The sequence below is a fragment of the Engraulis encrasicolus genome, chromosome 3 (genome assembly GCF_034702125.1).
Source record: "Engraulis encrasicolus isolate BLACKSEA-1 chromosome 3, IST_EnEncr_1.0, whole genome shotgun sequence".
In the NCBI taxonomy this organism is placed as follows: domain Eukaryota; kingdom Metazoa; phylum Chordata; class Actinopteri; order Clupeiformes; family Engraulidae; genus Engraulis; species Engraulis encrasicolus.
The window spans coordinates 53,600,754-53,627,282 of NC_085859.1; the positions used below are offsets into that span (position 1 = coordinate 53,600,754).

The 26,529-nt window shown below is 42.8% G+C and overlaps 4 protein-coding genes across 8 annotated transcripts in view; 1 reads left to right on the forward strand and 3 right to left on the reverse strand.

The window, feature by feature from the left end:
* Positions 1–6,950, reverse strand: part of sh3glb2a (SH3-domain GRB2-like endophilin B2a) — a 36,384-nt gene extending 29,434 nt beyond the window's left edge. For all 4 annotated transcript variants that reach the window (XM_063195714.1, XM_063195715.1, XM_063195712.1 and 1 more), the window contains exons 1-2: positions 6,805–6,950; positions 4,957–5,098 (exon numbers count right to left, since the gene is read on the reverse strand). In XM_063195714.1, the coding sequence (XP_063051784.1) occupies positions 4,957–5,098; positions 6,805–6,867 (205 nt within the window). In that variant the 5' untranslated portion in view covers positions 6,868–6,950. The remainder of the gene's footprint in view (positions 1–4,956; positions 5,099–6,804) is intronic.
* Positions 6,951–7,248: 298 nt separating this feature from the next.
* On the reverse strand, positions 7,249–14,623 carry LOC134445518 (phosphatidylinositol 4-phosphate 5-kinase-like protein 1). 2 transcript variants are annotated; one of them, XM_063194576.1, is made up of 10 exons: positions 14,552–14,623; positions 13,855–14,050; positions 13,652–13,702; positions 13,040–13,194; positions 12,357–12,481; positions 12,057–12,091; positions 11,355–11,410; positions 10,998–11,110; positions 9,069–9,231; positions 7,249–8,641 (listed from the first exon to the last, which is right to left on the reverse strand). In XM_063194576.1, the coding sequence occupies exons 2-10, from the start codon at positions 14,044–14,046 to the stop codon at positions 8,170–8,172; spliced, it is 1,362 nt and encodes a 453-aa protein (XP_063050646.1). In that variant the 5' UTR covers positions 14,047–14,050; positions 14,552–14,623; the 3' UTR covers positions 7,249–8,169. The 2 variants fall into 2 exon arrangements, with proteins under 2 accessions (XP_063050646.1, XP_063050647.1); XM_063194577.1 differs by lacking the exon at positions 14,552–14,623 and having other exon boundaries at positions 13,855–14,190.
* Positions 14,624–15,237: 614 nt separating this feature from the next.
* LOC134445140 (uncharacterized) lies at positions 15,238–20,717 on the forward strand. The gene is made up of 4 exons (XM_063194225.1): positions 15,238–15,590; positions 15,870–15,979; positions 18,775–18,990; positions 20,538–20,717. The coding sequence occupies exons 1-4, from the start codon at positions 15,238–15,240 to the stop codon at positions 20,690–20,692; spliced, it is 834 nt and encodes a 277-aa protein (XP_063050295.1). The 3' UTR covers positions 20,693–20,717.
* Positions 20,718–21,312: 595 nt separating this feature from the next.
* eeig1a (estrogen-induced osteoclastogenesis regulator 1a) overlaps positions 21,313–26,529 on the reverse strand; it is a 50,840-nt gene continuing 45,623 nt past the window's right edge. The window contains exons 9-12 of the mRNA XM_063195728.1: positions 25,677–25,863; positions 25,312–25,433; positions 25,099–25,168; positions 21,313–24,403 (exon numbers count right to left, since the gene is read on the reverse strand). Coding sequence (XP_063051798.1) covers positions 24,358–24,403; positions 25,099–25,168; positions 25,312–25,433; positions 25,677–25,863 — 425 coding nt within the window. The 3' untranslated portion in view covers positions 21,313–24,357. The remainder of the gene's footprint in view (positions 24,404–25,098; positions 25,169–25,311; positions 25,434–25,676; positions 25,864–26,529) is intronic.

Consider the following 26,529-nt stretch of genomic DNA (forward strand, 5'->3'; position numbering starts at 1 on the left):
TTCGCAAATATCTTGTTCATGCACAATGAGGGAATTATTACCAATTTAACCTTAGTAAGGACCTAGTAAGCCTTAGCGTTTGCTTAGTACATGCCTTACAAGTTACTTGTGCAGGCATTAACATTGTATGTATTAGTGCTAATAGATGTATCCCTAAAATAAAGTTTTACCATTTAAACCAGGTGCAGAACCCCAACAACTGGTAAACAAATAAAATCAGACACGGCCTACACAAATGATCTTTTTATTTCATTATGTTCTGAGTTGGACAAGTGCAGCTCTCTCCCTTAGACTCAGCCTCTAGGCAAAAAACACGTAAACTGAGTGTTAAAATGTGCATTTCAAAACTTATGATTTAAAAACATCCTATACAGGGGACTAAAATGCACCTCTTTTCGACCACCATTAACTACCGTTTTTATTCGTATCGACATGTTGTATTTACACGTAAATGGACAAAAAAAATCCACATTTAAAAATATCTGCGTACGTGTAACCAGCACCTCAGTAGACAACAAGGATGTAACAAGGAGACAGAAGGTGTCACGTCTTGCACAGGCCCAGGCTCTAGTTGGCAGAGAGGAGACTGACTCCAACAGCCACAGCACAGCCACAGATCGAGACCAGGTCAGGGACGTATCCAGGCCAAATCAGGGCCAAATCATGATCACAGATGGACATGTGCCAGAGACAGCAGCTATCTGCCGTCTTCAGTCTCTGTGTTGGCAGGTGAGTTGTGAACACCAGTTGCTGGCGTCAGGAGTGGCATGCTGGTCAGACCTGCTGTGCTTGTCCATGGGGTGACTAGTCCCCTGTGTTTGCTCACTGTCTTGTACTGCCCACCCAACTTACACGCACCGGCAGACCCCAGCACACACCCACACCCACACCCACACCCACACACACAGTTCTATTATTACTCTGAGCTGATATACCAATCGTGTACAATTATTTTTGGTCACTTAATTCTATTTGACTAACTGTTAGGCACCTTCTCAATAAACATTTTCATTACGTTAGGATTTAGTTAATCCTTCTATGTACAGAGTGAGACGTACAACATGTTTGATCTGTCTTAATGTCTGTACTGTGTTATGTGTATGTATGCGATACGCTTGGTCTGTCTTTGTGTATGTGTGTATTATTATATGTTTACATGTAGTAGGCTGATTGTTACCTTAATTTCCCTTTAGGATTAATAAAGTAGGCCACAAACAAACAAACAAACAAACAAACAAACACACACACACACACACACACACACACACACACACACACACACACACACACACACACACACACACACACACACACACACGCACACACGCACACACACACACACACACACACGCACACACACACACACACACACACACACACTACCTCAGTTCTCTAAACGGAGTGTCATTTTAACCATGATTCACCAATGCAGAAGGTCTGGAGCCAAAATGGAGTCTTTGCATGCATGCCATCTGGCTCCCAGGAGGAAGACAACAAAACATCATGGCTTGCTGCTGTTGCACATTTTGCAAGCTCACAAATGGCAACTAGGAATGATGTTTTTTAAATAATGCTGCTAGTTGATGAAAATATACTATGTGTCTATTTGTTTGTTTTCTGCATGGAAAAATGAGGGATGAAATCAAATTACTGATGGAAACACAATGTCAATTGAAAGGTTTCAGCACAACAGGGTACTTTGTGCATCCATGCAAAACTCAATCCATACAATCTTTTCAGAAAAACGGTTCTTTCACTTCACTGTTTGTCCAAATACATTTCTAAGGGCCCCTCCATCTTCAACATGCCATTACACTGATAGATATTACGATCCCAAAACCAACAACAACAAAGCTGGAACAAGTCAATGGGCCAAAGCTATACATAGTTTTAAAGTCAAATGACAGAGTTTTACCAACCTAAGCAAGGAAAAAGGAAAGAAGATACATGTATAAGGGAGTAGGGACTGTGGTCAGCTAGAGACTGCCACAATGCATCAGTCAAACAATTCAGTCGTAAAATCCTCCCATTAAAAATTTTACTTCAACCTTTTTAGTTCATGTGACTGAAAGATATGTGCATGTTTAACTAACATGGAAGTTTTATGATGCTTCCCTATTATCAGAAGAAGCTGAACATATTCACCTCAACTATACTGTGTTTTCTTGCATGTCCATATTACACATTCCATCTCAAATGCTATCTCCCACAAATATATGCATCAAGGCTTGCACAAACAGGCAGTATTAATGACATTTCAACAGTTTTAACTGGCAATGAACACAAAGAAATTAACTCTAATCAGCAAATGCATTAGTTGTTTGATAAAGTAATTAGAACTGAAAATATCTGTGTAGGATACATTTCCTAATGTTTACAGTGCTACATTCCAGCCAGGGCTCTAAAATAACACCAGACAACCAGCCAAATAGCCTACTAGTTAAATTTCAGTTTGGCTGGTGGAAAAGACCAACTTATTAGGCACCCATTAGTCAGTATGTGTTTGACTAGTACAATCAGTATCTAATAGCCATTTTGGCTGGTGATGAAAAACGTTAATTCAGAGCCATGATTGCAGCTCTGCTTCCACATCAAAGATGGGTAATCCTGCTTTGCAGAGCAAAGGCCCGGTCACATACCTCCTCTGGCTACACACCACTTTATTCATGATTTTATTTAGTACAACTATTCACCACAGTAGATGAGCTAATTTGTGGAATAATCATAAATAATCTTAAATGTCCAGGTAGAATCACTATGTGGTAGGACTCTTCCTTTCTGCAGCAAGGTTTCCCATCTTTGTGTATCTGCACCGTCCGCTACCACTTCATACATCCATGTGGTGGTAACATAGCTAGAGTATGGCACAGCTACCCAACACAGCCTCCCAGTACACTGCTACTGTATGGCGGCCATACGAGCAGGATGCTGTGCTGGAGTAGGAAAGGCCTTAAGCCTGACAAGCCAGACTATGACATGAAATGTATAGTCTGAGCTTGCACCATAGGCACTCACCATGCTAATCCCATCCCAATGTCTTGCTACACAGATTCAAAACTTGACAGAGCGCTATAATTAGAGGAAAGAGTCGGGACAGATTCATGTCCGAGCTATGATTGTCCCCTATGGTGCAAAACTAGACCAATTCACAGAGCAAAAAAACATATTCTTCCAGTATGGGTTTAGTCTATTCTACTAGGCTAGTAGGCCCTTCACCTATGGGGGAGAAGTGACGCCATGAGGAGCAGAGATACTTACCAGTGTGGTCGACTGTAGCATGGGGGATCAGAGAGACAAGTTACAGCTCAGTGTTCTATACTCAACACAGAAGCCCAGGAGCTAAACACTTGGTGTTCCCCAAAAATGTGTACTACACACACTTAAAATCATTGTAAAGTGAGTGTTATTTCAAACTTGTGTACTTTTCGAAGTGAAATAGAATTTACAGGCATTGCGTTATTGTTTCATTGTGACCACCTGTTCTCAAATCAACATCCATTCTGTTCCAGACACTGAAAACAAAACTCACTTTCGATGGCTGCATTCAGTTTCAGGCACTGAGTTATAGCACAGACGTCAGACACCAAGAGAACAGGCGATAACAAAACAACAACCTGTAAATTCAATTACACTTCCAAACTTACATGAATTTTCATAAACACCTATTTTATAACAAGTTTAAGTGTGTACATTTTTGTGTGTATACCTGTATATGAGCCTAACAAAGAGTATCTTTGATGAAAGGCTGATGGTGTATTACAGAATAATGCCACTATACAATGACGCTGTTTTAAAAAGATGGAAATCGACACACTTTGCTGAAACCAAGAAGCGAAAACATACTCTTCAATACATGTTGCAATCTAAGACACTTTACGGTGGAGATTTCCAAAATCTTAAAGAATTCTGGTTCGTTAAATAGGCTACCTCACATTGAGCATTGGGACATCTGGCTGTACGGCCATGGTCTAATGCTCTAGACAGCCCCATACACCTCTCTGGCAGTTGTAATATAATGGATCATAACTATAGATCAAATACGTATAATGCAACATAGGAAATAGCTTCCATTATCTGATATTGGCAGATCAAATGTCTGCACTTGTATTCAGACTGAAAATATTTATGATAGTCTAGGTTGATATTCCATGAGAGCATTTTATGGATATTTTTTGTATGCCAAAAATGCTCACCGTTGTACAATGACGTAAATAGTAATTTCATCTAATATACGAACATTACAGAGTTCAGATGCAAAACCCCCTAAGTGCCATTTCAGAAAATAATCTTAATTCATTTTTATTTAATACAAAGCTATCAAAATTGCATATTTTTTTATTTTATTTATGTAATATAACTATTTATATGTATTATCAAGTACATTAATGTAAACCAAACCAACAACGGGATTCTCTAAAAATATAGAAGTGCAGGTCTTCAGAAATGGAGTTAGGGGGTTTTGCATCTGAACTCTTCAGTTATTCTTTGTACAACAGTCACAGATCATGAGGCTAAACATATTCTGATTGTATAATATTAATAATAATAATGTACAGGGTCTAGTTTATGTAGCGCCGTGGCTTCTTCCACACCTCCTAAAAGATCCTCAAAATTCCTCCACGTGTGTGTACTACTGCACTGTTCATGTTTTGTGGGCACTATGTTATACACAGTATCCTACACATTTATAGCAAGTCACAAACATGACACAGAGGATACAATATTCAACAACATGCAAAACGTTTGGTCTTCGGTATTAAGGTTACACATGCAGCGTTATGTTTCTATTGATGTGGGCTGATTATACAGTGTGTGTGTGTGTGTGTGTGTGTGTGTGTGTGTGTGTGTGTGTGTGTGTGTGTGTGTGTGTGTGTGTGTGTGTGTGTGTGTGTGTGTGTGTGTGTGTGTGAGTGTGAGTGTGAGAGTGTGTGTGTGTGTGTGTGTGTGTGTCCTCACTCGGGTTCGGCTGCAGCAGGTACTCTGTCTGTTTGAATATCTTCTCTGTCCAATTCTTGGTGCAGTCGGCTCTGGCCAGGAGGTTTTCGAAGTGAGCATCCAGCTCCGTTCTCTCTGCTTGGCCCAGATTCTCCTGTGTGAACTACACACAACAACATCGGATGGGGGCAGGAAATCAATAGGCCTTGCCCAATTCACCACAGCTGAATGCAATGCAGACCAATCAAATAAAGACTGTCTGTTCATGTATAATAACACAAAAGACATGAGAAAATGCATCAGCATGTTTTGTATAGGCTACATAATATTCAAAATACAAACATCAATGTGCCATACTCTACATTGAATGTAAACATAGGCACATTCAAGAGCAGTCGCCTGGTGATAGGCTACAGGAAGGTTGAGAATGGGAAATTAATGAAGTTTTGATGACGTATTAATGCAGCCTGATCTCCAAAAAATCCGTGCTCCTGGACACGGATGTTAAGGACACGAAATCCGTGTCCAGGAGCACGGATTTTGCCAAAATTCCGTGCTCCTGGACACGGAATTGTTTTCCGTGCTCCTGGACACGGAATTGTTTTCCGTGATGGGCACACGGAAGTGCTTTCTATAGGCTATTACCACAGCACTGTGTTAACTCTATCATTAGAAAATACATACCAAATGCTAATCCTAAACAAAATAATGCTATAGCAATTTAAGTTGTGCCCTGACCAAAACATTCCCTAACCTTAACCTGTCATTAAAGACATATTTTTGAGAAATACCTTTTCCAGTTGGTTGCTAGGCTATCAAACTCATATAATGAATGAAAGAAAACTAGCTGTGCCCAGACCAAAACAATCCCTAACCCTAACCTGTGAGTAAGAAATGTTTTTTTTTTTTTTAAACAAAATATTTTAAATTAGAAAAATCCTGAGAAAACACAAGACTGTGAAAATAGCCTATAGAAAGCACTTCAAACAATTCCGTGTCCAGGAGCACGGAAAACAATTCCGTGTCCAGGAGCACGGAATTTTGGCAAAATCTGTGCTCCTGGACACGGATTTCGTGTCCTTAACATCCGTGTCCAGGAGCACGGAATTTTAGGAGATCATGTTGATTAATGACACCAGTGTGTCTGTGGGGGGGATTTCTGAATCCCATGAGACCTTGTCGACCCATTACATGCAATATTCTTTATAACCTTTCACCTAATTACGGACAGCAATACACATTCCTACATTTATCGTGGGGTGGAACGTGTGTGTGAGAGAGAGGAGTTCCCACGAATCCCTCCAGCGCTACTGAAAACAGTGAAAAGCTCATTCCAAATCGGTCCCGATGGGGCACGCACGAGAATATGGAAATTGACTAAACATGACATGTTGTTTGGCGTTCAAATAACAAAGGCTACACTTTGGATTAGCCGAGTATGCGTTGTCAAGAGCTATTGTTGACTCCCAAATCCATGGTGTGCATCGCCCACTAGGCGACTTTCCATAGCGCATCATCACATCACGACCGAGTCAGTCAGTCGCGGTTGGGGGTCGATGGACCATTTCACTGCTTTCTCAGTTAGATAAACACCCCTTGTGTGCCCCGCACAAACCATCTACTGTGCGGTCAGAAGAGCACAGTCACGAGCCCGACTTTTGCTATCTCACCCCAATTTATGAGCTTAAAATGTGTGTGGGTTTTGACTTTCTGTGAGATAACGAAGAGATCAGTGATGCAGGCGAATAGGCTACTACATTCAGGGTTTGATGTTGCTGCGCTTGACAGTTTCGTTTTAAGGATGACTTTGGGTGGAACTGTTTGGCAGGCTAGTCGAGATATCAAAGAAAGCGACACCGGATGGCTTACCTGGACAGCACGAGTGAAAAATACTCCCGCGTCTGAAGCTAGTTTCTTTACATTAAAATCCATGATGTCAGCGAGTGAGATGTGCGTCTCCAGCGCATCTGTAGTGGGGCTCGGAGTGCAGCGGGGGACTGTGATCACGCCAGAGGAGCAGCAGTGCTTACAACAGAGGGAGCCAGAGCAATCGTTCAACATAGAGACATCGATGCGTTCAGAAATCGTTTAGTCGGCTTGTGTTTAAAGAGACCTTCACAAGCCTGTGCGCACAGATCTGTGCCTGTGCGTTCCAAATTACAGCACAGTTCAGACCGGTTATACACTGTGCGTAATAGCCTGAATCTTCACTATTTATAAACTACTATACTATGCTAGACTATTAAATACAATAGCATTCTAATATAGAATACAAAATAAAATCAAGAACACATTCAATTGTTTTTTCTCTTCTCTTTATTAAGTGCTGTATTCCTTGGGCCAGATATCAAAAAGGCCTAAAAACTATTGAGTAGAAAATGAAAATAATAATTAGCGAAAGTGAAAGCCCAACTGGGACACTCCAACTCCCATTGTCATTGTGACACAGCACTCAAACAGCACACAAGTGAACACTGCACACTGCACACAACGGAATTGCGTTTATGCCTCACCCGTGCAAGGCCCAAGGCAGCGGCGGGACCGTACCATGCTCAGGGTACCTCAGTCATGGATGAGGATTGGGAGAGCAACTCCCTCCACCAACCTGGCCGGCCGGGAGTCAAACCTGCAACCTTTGGGCTACAAGTCTGACGCTCTCTAATCACTTACCAATGACTGGCTAATAATAAAAAGCTACTTTCTTTAAATATTACAACTTGTAAACAAATTGAATGAACATTTTATTCTCCTTTTGTGAGGTGTGCAAGCTACCCTGGTCCTCAGCACAAACACTAGCAGGAGAGAGGACACCTACAGTTATTATAATGCAACAACAGTCTCTCACACATGAGTTTTACATGCAACAGTGACTGCGGCCTGGTTGTACCAGCATGCAGAATGTAGAACAGTGTTTGTTGTTTTTGTTGTTCTTGCTTTGCCATTACTCTACTTTGTTTCAACCTGTTGCTTTGAATGAAATAAATAAATAAATAACACTATCACTATGTCTAGTGATAGCGGCCAGTGAGGTCCCCCTCACTGTGAATGGTTGTTCTGAGAAGCACATTATTACCTCTGCCATGGAGGGTATGTGATAGAGTGATTGTGTGTACATTTGTTTGTGCGTTCTCAGTGCTTGTGTGTTTCTGTACACGAGAGGGCTGAGTGCTTTGTAGTTGTGTTGTTGTTGTTGTTGTTGTTGTTGTTGTTGTTGTTGTTGTTGTTGTGCTGGAGTTATTTGGTGTGGCTCTGTACCCACTGGCAGAACCTCTGTGCGTAGTCCGGTGGGCTGACCGTGGAGAAAGCCCTGCCAGGGAACCTGATCCTCTTCCACAGGTTCTCCAGACGTTTCTTCAGTCCATACTCCGTGAAGAAGTCCACCACTCCCACAAAGTAGCGCAGCTCCGGCCCATCGATGACGTGAACAGGGTTCTTGAACTCGGGTAGCAGTCTCCTGTTTTGAGCCTGGAACTCCTTGAGTTCCTCAGAGTGCCTGTGTGAGGGGAGCTCTTGCAGAGGAATCCCAGACACCGGATCCTCTGCTAGGGTTGTCCTTGGCTGGTCATCTGCTGGTTCTGCCGCCGCCGCCGCTGGATCTCCTGTCTGTGGTTCTGACTGGAGCAGGGCGGTGTCCTCCTCCGCTAGCGTCCCGGGAATCTTTGGAGGTTCTTTTGGCTCAGTCGGACCATTCTCTATGTCAACAGATCTGCACACAAATAAGGTGTGTTTCAAAAATGTTTCTCAGCATTAATATGTCATAAAATGTGTCTTGTGTCATTAATATGTTGCCAATATCATCATTACAAATGTGTCTTATCATTAACAAGGTGTGTTTCAAAAACGTTTGTCATCATCTCTGTGACCTACTGAAAACCTGCACAACTTGTCATAATTGGATAAGGGAGAATAACACAATTATTCCTTAGGCAATGGTGTATTTTGGCAATATCGGGTGAGTGATTTTACAGTGATTTTTGAGTGTAATAATCTCCTCGATGGTATCATGTATGACCCAATGACTCATGACTCATGAATCCTACTCCATTGTGGCAGATGTGAAATATTGCCCAATGTCTTGAGCCACAGAGGCCAGTATGTTGTTGTGTGTTATGGTGGAACTGAATGGTAGTCACATGGTGGTGCGGAGGACCAGCGTGGCGAGGTCCTGGTTCTGGTCCATCTCGTCCAGGTGCAGGGGCTGATGGGCCAGCAGCACGCTGTAGTCCAGAACCCCCAGGCCACGCAGGAACCCTGTGTCAATCTCCACCTGACGGACCAACCACGACTTCTGCTCACCTGCCAATGGGAAGAGAGATGAGTGCATTACTAAAAACCATGTGTTCTGTCACAGTAGTGTTAGAACTATGGTAGTTAACGTCTCAACAACTATTACAGCCTTCCACTAGTGGAACGGCATGCATTGTAGCGCAACAAAACATTTAAAAGACCATTAAAACCAATTTAACAACATGCATGTCTCCTTAGTGTTAACTGGAACATGCCTGCTTCATAATTGGCCTTGCTCTTCTTTTTACATAGTAACTAGTAGTGCAATGGCTGAGCATTGTACTGCCTTTTTTCAAGCTCATCTGCGGTCCACCTATGCCCTCTGCCTGGGGAGATGGGCAGGCCCATAGAGTGGGGAAGTTAGAGTGATTCTTGAGGTGAGGATACACAGGGCAACTTTTTGAGCAATTATTTTTGGCTACGCTACCATAAGATGTTGTTTGGACTGTTTATCACTATAGCAGTCTTATCAAGATAACATGGAGCAGCAGTAAACAGATTTTATTATTCAATCAGAAAATTAGGAGCCAGAGCCAATCATGTTGCCCATCCACATTGCTAAAAAACTGCCCTGTGCATGATTACTAGCCCTGACAGGGAGCCCTTTGAGGGTCATTAATATAACATTATCATAGTAGTATTGGCTTGCTAGATCTGAAATCTGTCATGTGGCAAACATTTTTTTTTCCGCAATGCCCCACCTACAAAGATCCAATTATCGAGACCAACTTCCCTACCAATAAACCCTTTGATTTTCCATGGGCTGTGTCCTCCTGCCTGATGGTAGAGCCCAGAAACCTTTCATGTCAATCCTCCCTCAGGAGGTTGTGCCCCCTTGGCCTTTCCAGCCAGATTATATCACATGAATGTATAGTCTGGAGATCCCACCATAGGAAAGCTATGAAACCAAGGGTCAGCATTCAAATAATTGAATGCACATCATAGCCCAGCACAGCTATGTCATCACTGTATTGTAAGTGGCCAAATCCACATCCCAGCTACAGATAATGCATACAGTAGGGTCATTTCACGTGAAATCCGACACTTTGGGACCCGACCGACAAAGATTTCAATCATACTTGCTGTGCCTGTTAAGTAGCAAGGTAGCACCCCAGAACTGCATTTGTGTGAATCTGACACCAATATTAAGGGAGAAACAGACCAGCAAAGGTTTACATACGAGGGTCGGACACTATGCATTCAGCCTTGATTACATCAGTCAGTGTAAGTCACAAAAAGATATCTGAGGTGTTATTTGAAAGCTCTTTTCTGGCTCTACAAATTACACAAACAGCATGGAATACAACAACCCTCAGAATATGAATCATCATAAATTGAAAAATTAAAAATGTAATATAAAAAAACCCTCATATTCCAAAAGTCCCAAAGTGTCTGATTTCACGTGAAATGACCCAGTATGGTGCAAAGCTCGAGCAACCTACCAGGCAAAAAAAAAATCTGCCTGGGGTGGTGGTAGCTCGGTGGTAGAGGAGCCATTCGGCAACCCAAAGGTTGCAGGTTCGAGCCCCGCCCCATCGTTGTGTCCTTGAGCAAGATACTTAACCCCAAGTTGCTCCTGGTGGCAGGGTGGTACCCTGGGTGGCAGCCACGGCCACCGGTGTGTGAATGTGAGTGCGAATGGGTGAATGTGAGGCATACAATGTAAAGCGCTTTGAGTGCTCAAAGGAGCGCTTTATGAATGCAGTCCATTTACCATTTTTGTTTGTCGAGTTAAGCAGGCTAATGGCCCGAGCCAGTGATCCTGTTCCTCTTACCCAAGTTGATGTGCTGGCCCTCGAAGTTCATGTCCTTCAGCACCACAATGGGCTGCTGCTCTCGCGGGGTGGGGTCCGTCCAGCGCCCGACCTCACAGCCCTTCACATCATATCTGCCCCAGACAGAAACACACCAAGTAAGATAAGACAGTTACTACACTGAGCCAGGGTCAGGCAGACAGATATCAAGCCAAACAGCAAGGGCACACATGCACACAAATCACAAGCCATCCTCATGCCATGAACTGTATAAAATACAGTATTTTCCACCTTCTTTTACTATTCAAGTTGCAGGCCTTTTAGTGTCAATGCAAGAGTGAATAAAATGATATTCAAGGGTAAATAAAAGATATTGACCTGGTCTGTATCCTCTCATCTGGATAGAACACACTATGCATCACGATGAAATATTTCTGAAAGATAAGAAAGTTTACATGACAATCTCCCCTCATAAAAGCATACAACTGGAGACACTAGCTTTCAAGCCTGACCTTCACCTCTAGCCCAGTACAGTGTTGCAGTTAGCAATGAAGCCAGCCTACGCATGCCAGTGGGTTTGGAATTTATTCATGCACCACTGTCCTCAGTGAAATTTCAGTGAATCTCACAGTCTCGTTGTGAACCAGAGGTGTCCAAAGTAAAAGTACTTCTGTGGTGTAATTGCAACACTAGTACATGGTATTGCATAGCTGTTACACCATTTACTCCCTTGTAATGAGGTAGATAGACTGTGTTGTTACTGAAAAATACTGAAAAACAAGGACTCACCACAAACTTGATCCAGCCAGTGCAGAGTTATCTGATCGTACGGGTATACTAGTTACTCGAATAAGTTACTTGTGTTGGAAGGAAACTGTGTTTCTTTTTTTACTTCTACTTTTACTTTTGACACCTCTGTTGTGAACTATAATACATAAGTTCTCTACTTACAACACATTATTCAGAACCAACATACTGTAGATGAGGACAGTAATTGGTTTGAAATTCAGAATTACTATGTTACAGAAACCCCATATTCAAACATTAAATGTGTTATAAAAATGTAATTAATATTGTCACCTTTATGTCTCCATGAATAATGATTCGGTGCACACCTTTAATAAAACGTTAAAGACAGATTTAAGATTTCATACAGAGAGATTTAATCTCTAAAACAGTTGCATTGGTAGAAACTGTTAGCAACCGAAAAGCAGTACAAAATCAGTATTTAATCAAGGCTATATCAGAACCAAATGCAATTGGCATTTGGTTCTGATATTATGGAAAACCTGGCTATATGGTTTATATTTGTTGCTTTCTAATGCAGGACATTTATTTAGACAAATATTTTTCTCATGTCGTCTTTGTCATGTTCCTTACCAAGAAAGCGCACCATCAGTGAGTGGGGGTATTTTTCCAAATGCTCTGTATACTTCCTCAGGTTGGACAGTAGGAAGTTGATCTCACGTTTACTCTGAGTCTTCAGGAAGTAGCACTTATCATTGCTTTACAATTATGGAGACAAAATTAGAATAGAATCACTGTCATCATCAATGCTTAATGTGCAATTCTGATAACTGATCATTCTTGAGATGATCTACATGGTCAGACAGAGCTAGAAACATGAATCTGCTGTATTGTACACAAGTGAGTGAGTGTATATACAGTGTGGTATACAACAGTCTGTGTGTGTGTGTGTGTGTGTGTGTGTGTGTGTGTGTGTGTGTGTGTGTGTGTGTGTGTGTGTGTGTGTGTGTGTGTGTGTGTGTGTGTGTGTGTGTGTGTGTGTGTGTGTGTGTATAGCCTACGTCCTTCTGTGTGTGTGTGTGTGTGTGTGTGTGTGTGTGTGTGTGTGTGTGTGTGTGTGTGTGTGTGTGTGTGTGTGTGTGTGTGTGTGTGTGTGTGTGTGTGTGCATAGCCTACGTCCTTCTTTGTGTGTGTGTGTGTGTGTGTGTGTGTGTGTGTGTGTGTGTGTGTGTGTGTGTGTGTGTGTGTGTGTGTGTGTGTGCGCGCGCGCGCCTCTTTAGCCCCATGGTGTGGTGTGTGCCATGCTGAGCTCTCACGTGAGGAAGAAGTCGGCCTTGCTCTTGGAGTTGCTGATGAACTGCAGGAAGGGGCCGGCGGAGGAGAGCGAGCTCTGATAGTCCTGCTCACTCACGTCCAGCGAGCGCCGCAGGCTGGCAAACACTGGGCCGGCAAACGTCTGCATCTCAAAGCCCTTCTCAGAACGAGAGAGAGAGAGAGAGAGAGAGAGAGTGATGGATGGCAAGAATGGATGAAAGAGGTGAAGGGATAGATGGGGTGGGAATAATGAGAGAGATGGATGGATGAATGGATGGATGGATGGATGGATGGATGGATGGATGGATGGATGTATAGATGGATGGATGGATGGATGGGATTGGTGGAGCGAATGGAGAGGAGAGATGAAGAGATGGATGGGATGGGTGGAGAGGAGAGATGGAGGGATGGATGGGGTGGGTATAGGTAGAATAAAAGAGAGATGGGGGGATGGGATAGAAAGAGGAGAGAGGTGGAAATTAAGTGACAGATGAAGGAGATTATTCGCTTTTTCATGAATATACATTAAATACACGGGACGTAAGAAAAATATTATGAAGAAATACATAACTTGATGAAAAAGTAGTTGAATATGTGAAATGGAGAGGGTCTACCTCATGGACTTGACTCTCTTCCTTGGTGTAATCATCTGCTGTCAGCTCATCCTAGTAAACAATAAGTTGTTTCTCTTGTTAATTATAGTTTGCAGTAGATACAACAATGAATATTTTCCCTGCGCAACAACAAGGAATATGGCAGAGTAGCCTGGAGAATACAGTGACAAACTACAAGTCCATTGGAAAGCCTATAGGCCTACCTGTGCGGGCTGGTCGGTGGACTGTAACGCCGCGGCGAGGCCCTCCTTCATCATGACTGTCAGGTTGTAAAACTCATGATCCTCATCGATCTCGAACAGACCCAGCAGTCTCCAGCGCCGGGTGAGGCGGGCCCACAGGCGCCTCCCGACGGTAGCAGACCGCCGTTGCCTCGGCTTCTTTGGTTTCTCCATCTTACTGGGCAGTGGGCAAGCACGCCAACACGAAACAATGACTTATTCGATAGGCCTATATTATTCACCCTAAACATTTTCATCACTTGATCAAGACATTTAAAATGATTGTGCCAGTGACAACGCAAATAGCAGGTTAAACCATGGCCCATGCTATGTATTCATCCATCCAGCCAGATTTGTGCCATGATGGTTACGCATAGCCAAAGGCATCTGAACACGTAATGAACACTTGGTGGATAGATGTGTGGATAGTACACGTGTAGCCTATATGGATAGACCGAATAGCCTACAAACACAACAGCCTTACACGATGGTGCGTCACGGACGAGTTCTTATGGATTTGGCTAAATAGGGGATATCTGGGATTCAAGAGACCATATCAATACAATTGAATACATTGTCGAGGAAGCAAATTGGTTTAGTAGCAGTTACAAAATAATTTAACATCATCATCGGGCAAATTCAGATGTAGGCCTAACGGACCAAATTTTGGATACCTTACCTGAAATTGTAGTTCTTTATCCAAACAATCTACAATGTCAGTCTTCAACAGCTCTGCCAGTGCATGTGTGAGTGCGATCAAGAGAGAACCACTGCCGCATTCCTCACCTGCCAGGGCCGACAGGATTTTCAGGGCGTGTCAACAGGTAGTAGGCCTATATCGCTCACATGACAAGGGCGCACAATTTCACAAGGCAGTTTTTCTAGGGCCTTTATAAATGCCCTATTTAAAAAAACATTAGGCTATAGTATTTACTTGTGGCCTATAAACTATCATGTAATGTATGAATGGCCTATGTAGGAAGGTGGAGAATGCGCGCACATCAGTGGTACAGGTGCTGGACAAAATAGAGTAACTGAAATAAATGATGGAAGTCCGCAACACTGTTAATGCTCCCAGTGATTTATTTGCACGACGTTTCGGACCTTCGTCCTTTCTCAAGTGCAATGGCCTATGTATTCACATAAAGCAATGTTGACTTATTGCTTAATTTGTTCTGGTTTAAAAACACCACAGCATTTGAAGTTGTTTGCGATTCGTTTTCATTTGACAACTGCATGCTGGTCAATAAGGAATGTTGCAGTTGGCCTTAACAGAATAGTTGTCAGTAAGGTGTCGAGGGCTGTGTATTAACGACGCGTCCCCCCTGAGAGAACAACCTAAACAAAACAGCACTGCCGAAGAAAATGAGGGGATGCATTTTATTGATCAGTTTCGCGACTGTTTTTCATCCAATTTCCCCGAATCCATCCGCGGCACCCCCCATTGAGCCTGCACCGACTGCGACGGTCTACAAGCGTAGCTCATGTATTAAGGTGAACCAGTGTAAATGCATCATGACGGACGGCTCCGGGATCATTGACCTGGCCTCGCTCGGGGACGCGGATGGCTTTTTGGAGCGCCTCAAGCCGTTGCGCACGGACGGCACGGTAATCAACGCCGAGCTACTGCTCTCCTTCAGCCCATGCCTGCCCTTCTCAGATCCAGAGGACTTTGTTGGAACAGCCTGTACGGATGTGGCCACTTGCTTGGTTGTCAGGTGCGTATTGGTCATGTTAACTTAAAAGTAATATAAGAGAGTGCATTTAGTAGCATTTGTATCCACTTCAGCCTACACCTGCTCTCGCACTCCGGTAGATTATGGATATTACGCAGTACAAATTGAGAAAATGTACTCTAGGATGACTGAATATACACTATGAGGCTGCTTACACTCAAACATTGAGATAATATGGCAACAATTTGGCCATGTTTACACAGACACTTATCCAGCAAACTCAAGCAGGGCTTCATCACCTGTTATGAATCTTTTCTACAGGTTCCAGAGGAATAATAGATATCTGAATCGGTATCTTAACTATGGAAGACACATAGACAACCATTTTCATTACAACGACACAATGAAGACACTTACGGTGTCCTACTTTGGTAAGTCTTGGTTAGACTTATATTTATTTATTTGAACAATTAGTCACCCTCTCACACCCTGTCCTTTTTAATTAGTTTGTGTGTCAGTGCTAAGAGTCATGTGTATGTGCGTGCCTGTGCCAAACATCACATTTGTGTGTTTGTCAACAACATTGGTGCTTCACACTATTATATGCAACATGCACCAACTCCTCTGGGAGTGATATACAGTATGCTTTCAAACACAGACACTTGGAGCTGACCTTTGACTAGTGAAAAGTTTTCAATTTGAGAGTGATTCTACGATTCCACTGCGCTTTTGGCAAAAAGCAAAATGTCAATTATCAGTATTTTTTTTCCAACTAAATGACCTAGATGTTTACATACATAGTGTATATATTAAAGTTTCCAAACAAACAAATTGCCGAGCTTAATCTTAAATCATTTGATAAATACTCTAATGAAAGTGAACATTTGCTTGATTATTTTGTCAACAGTGTTATGGAGAAATACTATGTCATTTCAAACATATATAAAAATACTACAGAGTTGAAACAACACAAGTTTGAAAGTGCTTATGTCCCTTAACAATAATGTTGTCATTAATCTGTGCAACTGATATAGAAAATGTGATTGCTGAGCTTCATAAGTAGGATTTTATGATTCACTGTGACATATTTTTCATTCTAAATCCCTGTAAAGTCTGATTTGAATTTAGTCACCCTCCTTACACAAGACTTCCTCCCCCAGAGATAATCCCTAGTGTCTGTTCATAGGATTTTTCCATCACAGGGATCAATAGCACAAAAACACTTTCAAAACAGTCAACCGTGTTACTCAACTGTGTTACGGTCAACAGTGCAGGGGAACATGTCGGCACTTTTGTAGGAGAAAAAACAGAGCAGACAAACCCATCTCCCTAGAACACAAATTATTTTGTTTGTTTGTCTGTCAATATGGAGATGAATTGGCAAAACATACTCCTCCTCAACTGTCATAGCTGATGCTTGACACCATTGACGGTAACACGGCTTGACATTTCAGCCATTTTTATGGTGTTGTGCTAACTGAGGACCTCAGAAGTTCCACCAAAACACCTTAATCAATTCATGTATTTGTATGTGTTTTTCTACATGTGATTTCTAATTCAGATTCTTATGAATATGTTGATAACACAGTTGACAGGCATTTTTTCTGCTATGAGAACATGAAAAAGAATGGATTCAATTATGGAAGGATGGAGCTCAAAACTTACCAAAAAGTCTTCCCATATCCTGCCAAAGTGGTTATGACATCACGTGATGTTATCCGTATGGCCTAAGACCAAACCATTACTGAGTTATGGAGGGGGTTTCAGACCGTCACACGGTTAACACAGTTTTCGTGGACACACACAAAATGGCAAATTTCATAATAGAAAGCACAGTGTCCTTTCTGACAGTTTTGTCATATTGTGATGATTACTGTGAATCAACATTTGCAATCGTCTTGGGCAAAACAAGTTTCTTTACATGCTAATATGAAGACTGAATCTGACATTTCGAAAACAGGACGGCATGAAAACGCCCAAAACCAGTATTAAATATTCATTCTTGCTGAGGGAAATAATGCCATGTCTACACTTTCTGTATTATATGAAAGATAAATGTGTGCTAATGTCCAAAACATCATTGGATGCAGTTAATAGTGGAATTGGCAAATAAAATCCATGGACTTAAAAGCGCAGTCGAATCGTAGAATCACTCTTGAACAGTGCAGGAGTGTCGTTCAGGGGGGTAAAGTGTGACTTATAGGGTTTTCACACCTGGTCCCTTTCAGCCATTTAAGTGAACACAGACCTGTGAATCAGCATTTTCTGTGCATATGAACGCTTCAAAGCATACCCAGACCTGTTGGAAGTGAACCACACTGAGATGTTTGTTGACGTGGTCTCAGTAGTTCGCTTATGAGTCCTGACAAGTTACACTTGCAGTGTAATCACTTGAGGAGAGCTCTAGACTAGGACTGGGTGTGATCAAAAAGAGGACTGACACACCACCACGAAAGCCTAATGGAACCAGAAAGATCAGCCGGTTCTTTTGGTAATACACTCACAATATGAACAAAAACCGAACTGAGACCCTTTGCTGTCGGTTCGCTTTTTGGTCCACTTAAAGAGGACTGAGTTTGGTTAACTTAAAGAGGACTAGATGTGAAAACCCTATAATGAATTACTGTAATGCATTACTATTTGCTGTAATGCAGTAACGTAAGGCATTACAGGGCAAAAATCTGTTATATTTACTTAGTTACAATGCTAAATAACTTAAGTTACAATGCATTACAATGACCTGGATTTTAGTGGTATTCAGTATGGTGAGTCAGAAAGAAGCTATTCCTGAACCTGGTAGTTTTTAGTCTGCATGCTGCCAAAAACACCTCCTGGATAGGAGGTGAAAAAGCCATGACTCATGAGCTTGATTTACACTGTAATAAATTGCTAGATCCATATTTAGGCCTACCATTCTTTTGGCGAAAGTAACTAAAGTAATGCAAAAGTGTGTAACGCCTTACATTTAAAATATAGTAATATTGTAGTGTAAGGGATTATTTTTGAAAGACAGTAACATGCAATCAGTAATGCATTACAGTTTTTGAGTAACTTGTCCAACACTGGTCACCAGGGCCCCATATAATATAGGAGGGCCACACTCACAGTCCGATTTATGTAGATATATGGCTGGGGGGGGGCATTGGAGCTGATTGTACATAGGGCCCACAATTTGCTGCTGCGCCCCTCAGTGTGTCCGTGCGTGCGTGTGTTTGTCTAGCGCTAGCCTCCAGCGGCAGCCAGCCTCTGACTGTGGTGCACTACCACTGCAGTGCCGAGAGCTCCGTCTCCGCCACCCTCAGCTTCACTGCCGAGGTGCCCCTGCAGATCTGGGTGGAGAGCCCCTGTGCCTGCCTCAACGCCTGCACGCTGGAGGATGTGGGCCCTGGAACCATCTTCCTTATCATGCTCTGCCTCAGCGCCACCGCTTACTTCATCCTGGGTAACTCACACATACACACAAGTCACAATGTCTACAAATGCAAGCTACATTAGGGTTACTACTGTATTACCTGACATTGCATTACACTTCTGTGTTTCCCATTCACCAAACAATGCTATTTGGTCTGTTGGAAGCCGAGCTGATGCTTTTATGCAAAGCGATTTACAGTTATGACAGTAATTCAGCCTCAGCACCACAGCCTACTTCATCCTGGGCAACTCAGACACAACACCACCAGAACAATCAGAAAGTAGAAGTGGAACCACAAATCTATCCATATTTTCCATATACACTTGAGATCTCATTATGATCAGCTGATTCTGAGCTGGCTTGATAGAAAATGTGGCTGGGTTTAGGGTACTACAGATGGTTCAAACTAGTTTTGACTGGTTTAAACAGGTTTAAACTGTTCAAGCAGGTTCAAATCAGATTAGACTGATTCTGACTCGATTAAGATGATTCAGATTGATAGATTAAAACAAGTTTAGACTGGCTTTGACTGGTTCAGACAGTTTAAAGTGGATTAGTTTCAAACTGGTTCAAATAAAACTGGTTTTAAAGCTGTTTATACCCGAAAACTGGTTCGGAATGGTAAAAAACAACAATTCCGACTGGTTTAAACAAGTTCAGACAGGTTCAAACCAGTTTAGACCAGTGGCAGGGAGCACCCAAATTAAATTTTGTATTCAGCCACATAAAAGGCTTAGGCCGGCCCTTGAAAAGTAATCTCAACAGTTTCTCCTAAGGAGTGCCCGGCCATATAGAAGATAATAATAGGAGTGTGAATCATAAAAGAGTGCATGTACGTCCAGCAGCTAAATTGAGGTTTGATTATATGATGCCTTCCTACTTCTGCCTATTCACACGGCATGCCACTTCCACTATCCCCCCAGTCAAATCCACATATTTATAGGCACACCCAATTTGATCTGTTTGAGAGCTGCTTATGCATTCATTGCGGTGTATACTAGGCAACCCTAGATTATAGTCTACCCCAGTGATTCTTAAACTGTGGGCCAGGGCCCATTGGTGGCCCTGAATGTATTCCAAGTGGGCCTTGAAATCATTTTCTAAAAATCGAAACAATATTTTTGTATGTTTTGTTGTTGATTTACTTGAGTTGCATTATTTATTGGGTCAGACGTGGGCCCTGGACATTTATGAATATTTTAAGTGGGCCCCAAGTTAGAAAAGGTTGGGAACCCCTGGTCTACCCTATGCATATGGATATCTCTGTGCTTGGAGCTTCATTAAATGATGCAGCATAGCAGACTAGCTCAGTTTTTGAAAGCATATTTAAATTCTGGGCACATGCATACCAATGAACCTTTGGGGTTTTCCAGAGAGGTTTTTCCTTTTGCTTATCCACATGCTTTCATCGCCCATATTCCCTTTTTCATCTTTGCAATCATCTCACTCTCACACACTTTCTCTGTCACCACACACAACACACACACACAACACACACACACAACACACACAACACACACACACACACACACACACACACACACACACACACACACTTGTTCTCTTCTCTTCTGCAGGTGCCTGTGCCCTTCGGCCATTCCGGACCAGCCAGGCCGGTGTGCAGATCGCACCGGAAGACAGTGTGTGGTGTATGCTCTGCTACCAGTTCACCGACCGCCAGAGGGTCAAACCACGTCGCCGACACATCTCAATCAGGGAGGACACGCTGTGAAGACAGAGAGAAAAAGAGAGAGAGACAGAGAGAGGGAGAAAGAGAGATACGCAATACAGCCACACACAATGAACTACTGTACTGCTGTACAACCACACCGTTGAACATTTAATATGAACCAAGTACTTTATTCTTCTTGCCTCCCCTGTTATTTGTGCACTTCCAATTTATGTCAATGATTGCCTAAGAGTTTAAAAAAGGCTCAATTTGAGTTTCTCAGAGAGAGAGAGAGAGAGAGAGAGAGAGAGAGAGAGAGAGAGAGAGAGAGAGAGAGAGAGAGAGAGAGAGAGAGAGAGAGAGAGAGAGAGAGAGAGAGAGAGAGAGAGTTGAATTAGGATTACAGACCCTCATGGTTAGCAGAAACTTTAGCCCAGATCATGTGACCCACCCATGTGTCTTGGGGAAGGCATGCATGCCGCTGGGAGCTGACCTTTGACAGACAGGCTGTGTATGTAGACTAAACCATGTATTAGTGTGTGGACATGCATGCTCATTACTAATGGCATTGTTATATCATCTCATTATCAACTGTCATTACGATCATCTTATTTTTAGCTGTAAATGCATATTAACAGGGCAATCACAACAAAATGAATTTCACACAAGAGTCCTTTGATGTATTCAATTAATGAAATTTTATTTCTTAAAATTCACAAAAATATTTAGCTACACATTTGTATATAAAGAATTTTGTTAAAATGATATAAATCTGTGTCCATAAGTTACTGTACTAAAATATGAGACAATGTTAGCTTATGTTATATGCTATATGATTTGTGCATAGCACTTGATTCTTTCTATAAAGACTGAAAAATAAGTCTAGAAGATGGTGAATTTTGTTTAGCAGGTCTTTCTTTGCTGTTGAAATGAACTTCATATGACCCGAGACAGGCCATGCATCTGTAAGCTATGGAAATTAAACAGCATGGACAGAGACTTCACTGTACTCAAATTACTCTCAGAGTGGCCTCTTCAGGGACTGCGAAATCTGAGATAATACATCTTAAAAACACACCTTAAAAATTAAACAAGATAGAAACTTGTGAAATTTGGACTAAAAGGTAACCATCATTTGAGTCCAGAACTCAATCTCATTGGTCGTAGACAGGTCAGTTCCACGATGCATTTGTATGAAATATAGCTGAACATCAGTGTTATGTTTACAGCACAGAGAAAATAATTGATGGTAAATAAAAGGAAGCCATTGTCTGTGTGAGCAAAATTGACTTCACTGCTATGTAGCTTTGTAAAAATACTCAGGAACTCCGTTCATTTCAACAGCTTTACACATGACCCGGTTTCTCTCACAAGTTGGCATAGATAAAGAACATTGAATCTGAACACATCATTCATTCACTAGCTTCACAATATGCTGGAATATATATCACAACATATGTTGGCTGTAAACTTGGCTTTGAAGAGTAGTGTTAACCTCATGCTTATCTTAAAAAACAAACAAAGCATCAACCAGCCAGCTGGTTGATCAGAAAAAGCAGATCCTTCATTAAAAAAAACACCATCTCAAATAGAGCTATAGAGACTTGTTGGGTCATAGAGTGAGCACAGTGTTTGCGTCTTACCAGTGTCTCAGACCTTTGAGTTGGCACAAGTATGGCTAGCATTTCCATCAGAGGCACTGGCTAACTAGGTTGTTATCAGAAACAGGTCAAGTCAACGAGGAGAAAGGTGCCCGAAAATACTAGTGACAAGCAAATTCTGACAAACAAGAAAATATGTACTCATGTACAGCATGCAGTTGGAACTATATTGAGACCTGAAAATAAACTAAATCCGTTGTGAGCAGAAAGGAGGAATACACAAATGTGTGCACGCACGCATACAGCAGATCTCTGCAACTGAACATATAGGCAATAAAAACTTTCGAGATCCCCAAGATGATCATTTTCAGGCTCAGCAGGACCAGCCTCTGGCTTCCAACACTCAAGAGAAACTCTCAGCACATCAGATGGCACATCGCGGTAGAACAACATAGAAGGGTAGAACATAGAATAAAGAACAGTAGAATAGAGAACACAGAATGCAGAACAGTACAACAAAGAGGGCTCAGTTAATTCACAAGCTAACATGGATGGACAGAGCTGACAATAACATGGTGTGTGTGTGTGTGTGTGTGTGTGTGTGTGTGTGTGTGTGTGTGTGTGTGTGTGTGTGTGTGTGTGTGTGTGTGTGTGTGTGTGTGTGTGTGTGTGTGTGTGTGTGTGTGTGTAATATACAGTAAAAGCAGAGAGAGATGATGATAGCAAGTGATGGACAAAGAGAGAGAAAGGGGAATGGTGGAAAGAGGACAGAAAAAGAGTGCAATACAAATCTTCCCTTCAATAACACCAAACCTCCCTGACCAACACCATTACTGTGATAAAGTCGTGGAGGAGCCTGCTAGCAGCCATGTTGGTTTTCCACTCATAGTGCTCGGACCGGCCGACACTCCAGGAAGACAAATATGACAGACACACAAATCCACCCACTCACACAGTATTCAGCCTCCACATTAAGCTATGGCTCATTCATTAATTAAACCCTATTGCCCAATCATCACCCATCAAAACACCTTAGTGGAAAGCACACCACATACACACAATACAAAAGGCAATCACCACATGAGATCCCATCAACAACACATGCAGAGGTTCTCATAGTGAGTGTATAGGGAGTGTGCTGTGTAAGGGACCATGAATGGTCCACTAGGTGTAGTTGGTCTGGGAACTATACACTTGATATCAATCATCCATGGTTGAGTAAGGAACCACTTAAAACAAAAAAACATGGTGAAGGGATGGCACGCAAACTACTTATTCCTGTACGTTCATGTGGCCTTTTGCCTTAGTGCTGCCCTGCCTCCATGGAGAAAATGCAGGGATAAATTTGGCTGGCCTTTCCCCATTCAATATCCCAATTGACCAGGATTGCCTTTGAATTGTGCTTTTGCCAGATATTGAATAAAACATTGTGGTTGACCCTTGCATCAGAAGGCCAGAGGCCACAGCAAAGGACGGAAGGAAGTAGTTCGGCTTGTTCCCACGGTGACTGTTGGAATTGTACATAATCAAAACATTGTGCTGGAGTGGGGTGGCGACCATGTGGATAGTAGTGATTTTGGCCTGAGAAATGCTTCCTTGAATGTCCTCAGTCTTCAATCTCTCATAGTCATGGTGTAGGCACGGCGATCCTCCGAAAAAAGAAGTTAGTCTGACTGATCCTGTCAAGTCCTTGGTTCATTCAGTCTGCAGAGAATCTCTCCTCCGCACAGTGCACATCTTCCAAAGGACACCTCGCTAGTGCTTAGGGTTGAGATCCAGAGACACAGAGCCCCTCAAACGGAAAAGGCTTAAGGTCCAGAGAGACAAAGCCCTCGAGGAGTAAATGTGTCCTCAGCGATGAGGAAAAGTGGTTTGATGAGGTTGAGTGGTAATAGTCTGAATGGCAGATGAGAGAAAGACTCACTGACAGACAGACAGGCAGACAGACAGACAGACAGACAGACAGACAGACAGACAGACAGACAGACAGACAGACAGACAGACAGACAGACAGACAGAAACAGGCCAGCTGATGTACAGCCTATCAGAGAGACTGGTTTATGTCCTGCTCCCGGATGGTGCTGTGGAATCTTGGTCCACTTCTGGGTCCTAGCGGCCTTCTGGGTCCTAGTGGCTCTCGATCACTACCGGCTCATACACACCAGCCGTCACCCTGCACAGAACACAGAAACATGCAAAATATTAAATGTGTTCACATGCACATGCTCACACTCAACACAAGAATGCATTCTGCAACAATGCTGTTTTTCGATTGCCTAGCATTTTGATTTCACAATATTTTCACAGTGTCTTCCTATCATTCTAATCACACTGCACATTTTGATTTTGAAAAAGACAGCTGCTTAATGTCAGGCTTAGATTACAGGCTTCCCAAGTCATTATCATTGACCACTATCAAATGAACATACAACCACTGTGGCCCTACTATTTTTAAATGACTATGGCTCTGCTCTCAATTATTGTCCTCAAAATGGTGAAACAGACGACCAGATACAAGAGCTGGGTCATCTCTCTCTGTCTTCTGTACTGAGACTGTTTCTCTTCAAACCAAACTAACCCTACTCACCCGCACAGGATCTGTTGATTATGTCCTCTTTAGTAAGTTGCTGTGAATAAAAATATCTGCTAAGAGGGGTGCAATGCGCTAATGCATTGTACCATTAACAGGCACTTGCCCATGCGGGCCCAAGTTTGAGTGCAGCGTGGATCAGTTCCCAGCCCTACCCCATATCTCTCTCTCACTTGCTTTCTGTCTCTCTACACTGTACCCTCTCAAATGAAGGCACAAATTGTGCTTGAAAACATCTTTTTAAAGGTCATATGATGTAAAGCTTTTGTTAAGCTCACCTGTTGCCCAGCTGAGTGCCACTGAGAGCGGTGGTGCCATCTCGGCTCACAAACAGACGCAGGTTGCTGTCTAAAAGGTTGGACAATGGAAAACAACATATCATAAACGAATATCTGTTAATGTGCACATGTATGCACGCAGGTCTGAGTACCACATATATGCACGCATGCACTCATTATGTGCTCAAAGAGGGAATAGTGGCTCCCACCCACCTTCAGTGTTGCTGATGTCAGCAAAGTTCTGGCTCTGAACGATCTTCTCCACAATATCGTCGGCATCCATGCGCGTGTCGTTCACCCAAGTGGGGTGGCTTTCCACAGAGTCCTGCTTCCTCCTGTACAGACACACACACACACACACACGCCCACACACAGGACATTAGAACAGTACAAGCAAACACTGCAGTAAATAAAAGCTTTTCCACTCTTTAAAAATGTTGAGATTCCTAAAAAAGATTTTCACCTTTAGGGGTTCCTCCACATATACTGTATATATATATTTTACAATGTGTGAAGAAGTTCCAGTTGTGCACAAAGTCTACAGCTGTAACACCCCATTGGCAACTAGTCGTACGTACCTGGGAGGCCTGTTATTGGGCAGGACGGGGCGAGGGGGCCTGGGGGGTCTCTCTGGGCGGGACTCGACCTCCAACGGGGTCTCAGCGGTGATGCCGAAGCCAGCGGACGCACTGCTGCCCGTGGAGGTGTTCCGGCGGTGGGTCAGGTCAGACAGACTGGACGAGCAGGAGTGTTCTGTGCTGTAACCTGGACACACACACACACACAGACACAGACACAGACACAGACACAGGCACACACACACACACACACACACACACACACACACACACACACACACACACACACACACACACACACACACACACACACACACACACACACACACACACACACACACACACAAGTTACATTACAATTATAACTTGGAAAAATATAAGTAACTTTCAAATTGTAATTATAGGCATGGTTTTACACAGCTACTGCAGACGCTTGCTCAAGGTTGAGATCAGTGCGCCACAGGCAAGCCGCCTAGTAAGAACACATAATACACTACATCCTACATCACAACAATGAGAGTACACGCTAAACAAACATGCATTTGGGATTGAGCAAACACACACACACACACACACACACACACACACACACACACACACACACACACACACACACACACACACACACACACACACACACACACACACCTACATCTTTTGTGTGCCTACACACACGTAAACGTGCACACACACACACGCAAGCGTTCACACACAGTCGCCAGCGAGCACACACACGCATGCACACCCACATCTTTTGTGTGCCCAGACACGCGAACACACACGTGCACACACATAAGCGCGCGCACACACACACACGCGCGCGCGCATGCACACGCAAGCATTCACACACACA